Source organism: Ictidomys tridecemlineatus, chromosome 6 (assembly GCF_052094955.1).
Source record: "Ictidomys tridecemlineatus isolate mIctTri1 chromosome 6, mIctTri1.hap1, whole genome shotgun sequence".
NCBI classification, from domain to species: Eukaryota; Metazoa; Chordata; class Mammalia; order Rodentia; family Sciuridae; genus Ictidomys; species Ictidomys tridecemlineatus.
The window spans coordinates 83063860-83072913 of NC_135482.1; the positions used below are offsets into that span (position 1 = coordinate 83063860).

A 9054-nucleotide genomic window follows, 5' to 3' on the forward strand; every position below is an offset into this window, starting at 1 on the left:
TCAACAGCCCATCGGTAGAAAAGCAAAAAGCCACGTTCACGTTTCTGCACCGTAATGACGACCGAACCGCGGGAGTCGCGTTTCCAAGCCAAGGAAGCCCCGGCTGCCCCGCGCCCCGGCCCCCTCCCCCCTCAGATTGCATCGCCTTTGGGAAGATGAATAGCTTGGCCGAAGTTGTTTTTCCTTTCCGGTGGCCCTGATCAGGTGTCCCCGCCCCCTCCCGCCGCCGCTCGCCTTCTCCCGACGCCCCCTCCCGGCCCGGCCCCTCCTCCCCCGCCCCCCTCCGGGCTGGACCGCGGATGGTACGTTCCGCACGTGAGCTGGGTGCTGGTCTGGCCGGCGACGCGCGTGCCCTGTGGCCAAACACTGCCCGGAGTGAGAGCAAACTACCATCGCAGTGGGGCCGGCGCGAGTGTGTGTGTGCGTGTGTGCCAGAGAGCAAGCGACCGCGGGGGGGTGGGGGGACCAACTGCTTCACACTTTCGACACTGCACTGAAGAGGGAGAGCTAGAGAGAGAGAGACTGGAGACGCACCGATCCCCCCCAAGATCTCCCAAGGCTACCGTCCCACAGATTATAGAACAGAGACCCCAAAATCGAAACAGAAGAAACAAACAGCGATTGAACATGGACGAAGGAATTCCTCATTTGCAAGAGAGACAGTTACTGGAACACAGAGATTTTATAGGGTAAGGTGCAAGCACCCTTGCGAATATCTGTCTGGGCTTCGGTTAGATTTTTTTTTTTTCCTCCTCCAGAAAGTGGTATGGAGCGGATAAGGGCAGAGCCCCTCCCGGAATGGGTGCCTGATGATGATTTCTGTTTTGCAGACTGGACTATTCTTCTTTGTATATGTGTAAACCCAAAAGGAGCATGAAGCGAGACGACAGCAAGGTAAGTGTAAGTTTCCTATGTTTCCCATAACCTGCCTGGATAGTTAATTAGGGCCATTGATTTCACAGTGAAGCTCTGCCCGCAAATATATTCCAGCCTGTGAGCTTTCCCAACTGTGAATTTTAAGTGGCTTTCTGGATACTCTCAGGGGTATATTAAACATCATACCTGAATTTAAATTGCATTTCAAGAACAGTCCAGAGGAAAGAGGTTTCTTGGGCATAGTTCTATCACATAGTATGTTGTGGAGGGGTGGGAGTGGGAGGATTGCTGTGTCCAGTGAATGTTTAGCTTATTGTTTTCTCTCTTCCACGACACTTATATTAAGGATACCTACAAATTACCGCACAGATTAATAGAAAAGAAAAGAAGAGACCGAATTAATGAATGCATTGCTCAGCTGAAAGATTTACTGCCTGAACATCTCAAATTAACAGTAAGATGCACATTTTCATTCTTTGCTGTATCTCCAAGGGCGTTATAATAGCCCGGTACGACTTACAGAGATGTAAGAAAAAATGTAAATATTAGAGGCCTGACTTAAAACTTGTTCTATAGTGTACAGTTTCCCAGTCTCAGAATGGGTGTTTCAAGCTGAAGGCAAGAAAGCATTTATAACCTGTCTTAAGGAAAGCTCAAGAAGTGTAAGAATAGTAGTTCTTTCAAAGTGCTTGCCTAAGTTGCTGTGCTGAATGGAGAGCCATCAAGCCAAATGTGTGCTTTTAAGTAACCAAGTGCCCCCTTCTCTTTTGCACCACTGCAGACACTAGGGCATCTGGAGAAAGCGGTAGTCTTGGAATTAACTTTGAAACACTTAAAAGCTTTAACAGCCTTAACCGAGCAACAGCATCAGAAGATAATTGCTTTACAGAATGGTAAGTCAGTTCAGGGAGGCCCGTTAGCCTGCTGAAGCGGGGCAGCCCGCAGACAGCACCCCCACCCCTTCAGTAGACTCACTCTCACTTGTGAAAATTGCTTATACTTTCCCTTCATTGGCAAGTGCCCATTTCCCGAAGCATCCTAGAGGCTTTCAGCTGAACCCGGAATCAGATTTTTATTTAAAGTGGCGGTTGCGCCCTCTCCACTTAGGTTTTTCAGCTGGGAGGACAGCGCTCCCCCCCACACACAACCCCCGCCGCCCCCCCTTCTCTCGGCAACCGGTGGATTATATCACTCGAATACTGAGGAAAAAACGAGATCACTTTAGTCAATGTAGGGCCCACGTGATAAGCAGATGTTTTAACGTCGGTATTTTTCTTCTTGCCTCCATTCCTGTCCCTACCCCCCACCCCCTGTTCATCCTAGGGGAGCGATCTCTGAAATCGCCCATTCAGTCCGACTTGGATGCGTTCCACTCGGGATTTCAAACATGCGCCAAAGAAGTCTTGCAATACCTCTCCCGGTTTGAGAGCTGGACACCCAGGGAGCCGCGGTGTGTCCAGCTAATCAACCACTTGCACGCCGTGGCCACCCAGTTTTTGCCCACCCCCCAGTTGTTGACTCAACAGGTCCCTTTGAGCAAAGGCACTGGCGCTCCCTCCGCCCCCGCCCCCACCGGGTCCACGGCCGCCCCCTGCCTGGAGCGCGCAGGGCAGAAGCTCGAGCCCCTCGCCCACTGCGTGCCGGTCATCCAGCGGACTCAGCCCAGCGCCGAGCTCGCCGCGGAGAACGACACGGACACTGACAGCGGCTACGGCGGAGAGGCCGAGGCCCGGCCAGACCGCCAGAAGGGCAAAGGCGCAGGGGCGAGCCGCGTCACCATCAAGCAGGAGCCTCCCGGGGAGGACTCGCCGGCGCCCAAGAGGATGAAGCTGGATTCCCGTGGCGGCGGCGGCCCGGGGGGCGGCGCGGCGGCGGCGGCGGCCGCACTCCTGGGGCCTGACCCGGCCGCTGCGGCCGCGCTGCTGAGACCCGACGCCGCCCTGCTCAGCTCGCTAGTGGCGTTCGGCGGAGGCGGGGGTGCACCCTTCGCTCAGCCCGCCGCAGCGGCCCCCTTCTGCCTGCCTTTCTACTTCCTCTCGCCTTCCGCGGCCGCCGCCTACGTGCAGCCTTTCCTGGACAAGAGCGGCCTGGAGAAGTATCTGTACCCCACGGCGGCCGCCGCCCCGTTCCCACTGTTGTACCCCGGCATCCCCGCCCCAGCTGCCGCTGCCGCTGCTGCTGCAGCGGCCGCCGCGGCCGCCGCCTTCCCGTGTCTGTCCTCGGTGTTGTCGCCCCCTCCCGAGAAGGCGGGCGCGGCTGCTGCCGCGACCCTCCTGTCGCACGAGGTGGCGCCCCCTGGGGCGTTGCATCCCCCGCATCCGCACGGCCGCACCCACCTGCCCTTCGCCGGCCCCCGCGAGCCGGGGAACCCGGAGAGCTCTGCTCAGGAAGATCCCTCACAGCCAGGAAAGGAAGCCCCCTGAGTCCTTGAGCCCTTCCTTAGAAGGGATGGAGGTTTAAGCGGAATAATAATAATACAAGTTAAAATACCCTTAATGTTTTTAAGGGAGGAAGCGTGATAGATGCAGGACAGGCTTAAGGGGGGGAAACAGGTGTTTTGTGTACATTTGGAGTTCCTGTTTTGCTCAATTCTCACCACCCCATCCTCCGCACACTAATACCCCCCCTGCCCCCCACATACACCAGCTGTTAAAGATCCTCGCGATAGCTATTGGTTCTTTTTTCTTTAGTTCCCTTGATAAGTTTTGCCTCCTTTTAGGCCATCTTCCAATATCTTTTAAAATGTGGAACCTAATTCTAGAGAAAGTAAGAAGGGTCTTCTCTGTGGGTGACCTCATTGAACCAGGAAGGGGAGAAGGTGCCAAGTTCCTTGCCTGGAGTTGATAGAGGACAGCGGGTAGTCTTTACATAGAGCCTTGTTTCAGGGCTGCCCTGCTTGTTTTAGGATGAGGTCCACAACACATTGAGGATCTTTTTAAGCTCGGCATTTTGAAAGGCATATATTTTTCAAAGAAGTGAGGATACAGTTGCCCACACTGCGACCTATTCTGAAGTGGTTAAAATGGTATCTTTTACTAACTTGCACTTGTTTTGAGAGACACAGAGTTGGGCCATCGTCAGCACCAAGTCAGGGAAGATGGATGAAGAAGCCCAGAACCATTCTTACCATCTTGTGCTTGCACTTTATTGAGAAATTGACCATGAATCAGTTGGTTCATCTTAATTCTTATCTCCCTTTCTCTCTCTCCCTCTTTCTCTCTCTCACACACACACAAATAAATATATGTTACATATGTTACATATATGTTGCATATATATATATATATCTGAAGTGCATCTATTCTCATTTAATCCATCTTGTTTCTAAATTTCTGTAATCTTACTGTAAAAAAAAAAACAAAACAAAAAGTGCACTGAACTTAAAAAAGAAACAAGTCCAAACTGATTTATCCTGTATTCTTGTTAGGTCATAAAAGTGGAGGAAAGCTTGAAACTGGTCAGTTGTGGTTGGAAATGCTGTAAAGATGTGGAAAGAAGCCCTGTAAGGCCTTCCTATCTCCAACTCTATGTATTTTCTGGAGACCAAACCAGATACCAGATAATCACAAAGAAAGCTTTTTAAATAAGGCTTAAACCAGGACCTTGTCTAGATATTTTTAGTTTGTTGCCAAGGTAGCACTGTGAGAAATCTCACTTGAATGTTATGTAAGGGGTGAGACACAACAGTCTGACTGTGAGTGAAGAAAATATCTGGGTCTTTTAGTCAGTTTGGTGCATTTGCTGCTGCTGTTGCTACTGTTTGCCTCAAACGCTGTGTTTAAACAACGTTAAACTCTTAGCCTACAAGGTGGCTTTTATGTACATAGTTGTTAATACATCCAATTAATGATGTCTGACATGCTATTTTTGTAGGGAGAAAATATGTGCGAATGATATTTTGAGTTAAAATATCTTTTGGGGAGGATTTGCTGAAACATTGCACTTTTGTTACAATGCTTATGCTTGGTACAAGCTTATGCTGTCTTAAATTATTAAAAAAGCAAATAAATAAATACTGTCTGCAAGAAACCAGCTGGTTTAGAAAAGTTTAGTATATGAAGATAAACTAGAAATTATCTTTATATTCTAGTATTTTCAGCACTCCATAAATTCTATTACCTAAATATTGCCACACTATTTTGTGACTTAAAAATTCTTACTAAGGAATAAAAACTTTCTATATGATATGAGATTGTCTAATAATTAAAAAAAGACATAATGGATGCACAGTTAGCTTTAAAGTATTTGTAAGTATAAACACAAAAGTCATTAAGGTTCTCAGATATACAATTTTTTTTTTGTCATTGGCCTGATATCACATATTTCCAATCTCTTGCAAGCCTGCAGGCTCTGGCTGTGTCTACTTGCTTATTCCAGTGTATCCTAATGAAAAGCTCAACAGAAAAACCTACCAATAACTTGCATGGTTTGTTTATGTTCAACCCAATTTGCTCATGTTTTTATAATTGTCAAGATTTTCACTTTCTGTCTGTGACATCAGGCAGCCTCTTCTACGCAGTCTGGTGTTTTCCTCTTTTACTGGGGTCCTGATTAAGTATATTACCACCTCGGGATGCTTAATTTCTCCAAGTATTTTGATTCATTAACTTTTATAAAATAACTCTGTTATGGATGAAATAAGTTCATCATGGAATTCAAGAAACAATTTCTAGACCTTTACCATATTTATTATCAAACATGTGACTTGATACAGATGAAGTGAAGGATTGTCAGTGTTTAATTCCTGTAGTGTCCTCAAACTCCTAGATTTGTGAAGATAGTGAAAATGATAGCCTAAATTTATAAGACATAGTGAAAGTGCTCCCTCTGCTGACATTATGGAAACTCAACTGCAAGTTACTGATTATGGGGCTGGAAGGAATGGCTCATCCAGTTCCCTGAATTTTATAAGAAAATGAAGTCCAGAGCTATTGGTATCTTCCCAAGGTGACATAGCTACCTACAGCCAGCACTAGAGGCCAGGCCTGCTGTGGTCCTCAGCCAGTGAACTACTTTCCACTGAAGCATCTTGGTCCAGGTAAGATGAATTTGGGCAACATTCCTGAAACTAAATGAGTAAACCATAGGAACAAAGGAAATAAAAAAGAACCTTAGAAAGCTCTTTAAGATTTTTGAGCATTACTGATTTATTAAACTTTAGAAGGATAGTTTCTCCAGAATCATGGAGAAAGCAGCATTTTAAATATTTTGAACTACATTTGAATGCTATTATTACAGTAATATTAGTTTCATAATTTTCAAAAAAAGATTCAAAGTAAATCAGAAGTTAATAAAATGTTTTAGCATTTGTTTAATTTTTGTGTGATAAAATAGAAAAATTTAGGATTGGATCAGACTTGATAGATCAGTTTAGTCCAAATGCCTTGATAGCATCAGCATAATAAAATTAGGACAGAAATGCAAATGCAAAGTAATATTGTCTGTTGCACTTAAGAATATAATTTTTGTTCATTCATTAATTTTAATGGATTGAAATCTGAATTATAATCCACTAAGGAGCATTCTATATCTTCAGTGGTGAAATTTCAGCTAAATTGCTTTGTGGATCATGTGAATTTCCAATTTTAAGAAAAATATGAATCTTGAGAATTCCAATGAATTTTAAATACATATATTTTTCAACAGACGTTATAGTGAATTGATAAATGTCCTATTTCCCAAAGAACTAAACTTAAGCACATTTTAAAGGCACTAGCAACTATTGCTATGAAAACATGACTGGAATTTTAGTTCCTATCATTGTGAAACTACTTTTCATTTAGTTCTCTGTAACTTACTATATAGGCTGTAACTTTGGTTATTGCCTGTCACCTGGGATTTGTTCAAATCTTATGTAGAAGGAGGCTCAGCTTGTTCTTGTCTGTATCACAAGTCAATTATTGACTTCTCCATGGGAGGTGATTGCCAGTGGAGACCTTGCAAAGATATGGCTGGGCAAACAGACGAAAGCCTTTTACTTTAGATAAAAACGAATAGAGCTCTCATGAATGAATTAAGACAAGTATAATGCCAAGAGCTGGCTGTACTATTGTGATAAAGGTATTCTACTTCAGATAGCAGTCTAATACTTTATGGTTTTTTTTAATTCTGAAATTTGGGACTTTCAGATTAATTTACTTAGGCCTACCCATTGTTCTCACTATGTTATTTTAAATAAGTTCAAAGTGGGTTTGCAGTGCATGCTAATGTCCCAGCTTTTCAGGGGAGAGTTTAAGTAGGGGATTGACATGGAAAATTATCACATATTTTCTGTGATTAAAATGGGATTTACATTAAAAAACATGTGCAATTCATGTACTTTAAAAATATGCTATTTTTAGGAATTGTATATTTATCTTAGAATTTCTTGTACTTGTTCAATGAAAATTCCTCTCAAATATAAAACTATGCTTTTTTTTTTTTACAAACTGATACTTAAAAATTCTAAATTCAGTGATATCCCACAAAACAACAGTTTAAACAAACTGTGTTCAAGTGTCAATGCCATTTTCTTTTTTAAAATCTTACTGGAAAACATACTAAAAAGTTTTACACATATCCTCTTACATGTTTTTGGAAAAAATACCCTGAACATATTAAACCTTTCTCAATTCAGAGTCGCCATTATAAATATCACTCTATACTCTTGAAGAGTATTTGCTCCTGTACTGATTTTTATTGGGTTCTTACAAACTGAAAACTTATCGAAACTTATCCAAAGTTTTCAGTTTCTTTATTTACAAAGCCAGGCTGTCAGCTGTCACTTCTTGATGGTCAGAGTGCTACCTCCATCCCTTATCTAATTTGCTACCTCTGATTTACTGTGGGCTAGGAGACCATTTAAACAAAACCACATCCATCTGAAATGTGTCTAAAATTAGAATAAATAGGTTCTAACAGAGGACCTGAGGGGCTCTTCTATACATAAATTGTGTGAGTTTGTAGACTCTTCTTTTTATCATTGTGTCCTTTAACTTCCAGATTCTCAGCTATGTTCCATATCAGACTCTTTATTCAAAAGCTTCAAATACTTCTTGTATGTCTCTATCATTTTCTTACATAAAAATAAAAGCAACTTGCTAACGGTTTTAGTCCACAGCTAACAATAAATTTTCATGTCAAAACAAATTATTTGATTGAACACTTCTTTCTCTCATGTTGGTTAGAATAGGGGACCAAGGGACATTTATGAAAACAGATTGAGCATTTTGACTCATAGATGACCCTAGCTCCTGCTTCTCCAGTGTAACTTCTCCCTGACCTTGGGCTTTAGGGGTGATGATCCAGCAAAAGCAGTCTGACAAACTGGCAGGATGGGTGTGTAGGCCTGGATGCTGCTTCTGTATTTAGATACACCTACTGCAGAGCCTCTGGGGAGTGGTTTCAGACTCATTGATTGTGGCATGCTCCTTTTCTTTTGGACTTAATAAATAGCATCGGGATTCTGATTTTTGCTCGTGTGGGGATGGGGATTGACCAGAGATCCAACCCCTGGCCTCTAGCATGCCAGGGAAGCACTATACCACTGGCCTATACCTGTAACTCCAAACATTTGTTTTGCTCTAATTTTATGCAAGATGCTGTAGTACATGCTGGAGAACCAAAGAAAATCTCAAAATCTCAAGCTCCTGAAACATTCTAAAACAAATTATATTGCAATGTAGTGTTGGAAGGGTTGGACACAAAGGTCAGGTGGGAAGAAAGGTTGCTAACTTCATATAGGTAGATCAGAGGCAGTCTGGGGAAGTAGCTAGGTTTTACAGAAGAAACAGATAATAAGTTCATGAGATCATGTCCAAGAAGGTAGCTCTGGCACAGACCTATCTAATGCTAAGCTAATCTGCAGGGACAATTTAATATTATATCTGCACTGAGGTCTGACCAAAGATTTCCTAACAGTTTGGTCTCTTTAGAATTTGACTGCCCTGGGCTGGGGTTTTGGGCTCAGTGGTAGAGTGCTCACCTAGCACATGTGAGGTCCTGGGTTCAATCCTCAGCACCACATAAAAATAAATAAAAGAATTTGACTGCCCTCATGGCTCTCACCACATCTGCTCCTGAGGATCTGAACCATGAACTGGGACTAGGGAGTCATGACATTTCCTACTACAATGGGAGATATGGTACCATCCATCACATAGTATCTTATGCAGAGAAATAACAACAGGTATCTGACAA

General features: G+C 43.6%; 1 protein-coding gene across 1 annotated transcript; it reads left to right on the forward strand.

The window, feature by feature from the left end:
• The first annotated feature begins 280 nt into the window (after positions 1–280).
• Bhlhe41 (basic helix-loop-helix family member e41) lies at positions 281–8004 on the forward strand. The gene is made up of 5 exons (XM_078015043.1): positions 281–689; positions 831–894; positions 1223–1330; positions 1658–1769; positions 2200–8004. Exons 1-5 carry the CDS (start codon positions 628–630, stop codon positions 3297–3299), a joined length of 1446 nt encoding a protein of 481 aa, XP_077871169.1. The 5' UTR covers positions 281–627; the 3' UTR covers positions 3300–8004.
• The last annotated feature ends 1050 nt before the right edge of the window (positions 8005–9054 follow it).

Coding starts and splice junctions, on each gene's coding strand:
- Bhlhe41 (XM_078015043.1), top strand. CDS start 628: ATGGACGAAGGAATTCCTCATTTGCAAGAGAGACAGTTACTGGAACAC. Junction 895..1,222: donor TGAAGCGAGACGACAGCAAG/GTAAGTGTAAGT, acceptor ACTTATATTAAG/GATACCTACAAATTACCGCA. Junction 1,770..2,199: donor GATAATTGCTTTACAGAATG/GTAAGTCAGTTC, acceptor TGTTCATCCTAG/GGGAGCGATCTCTGAAATCG.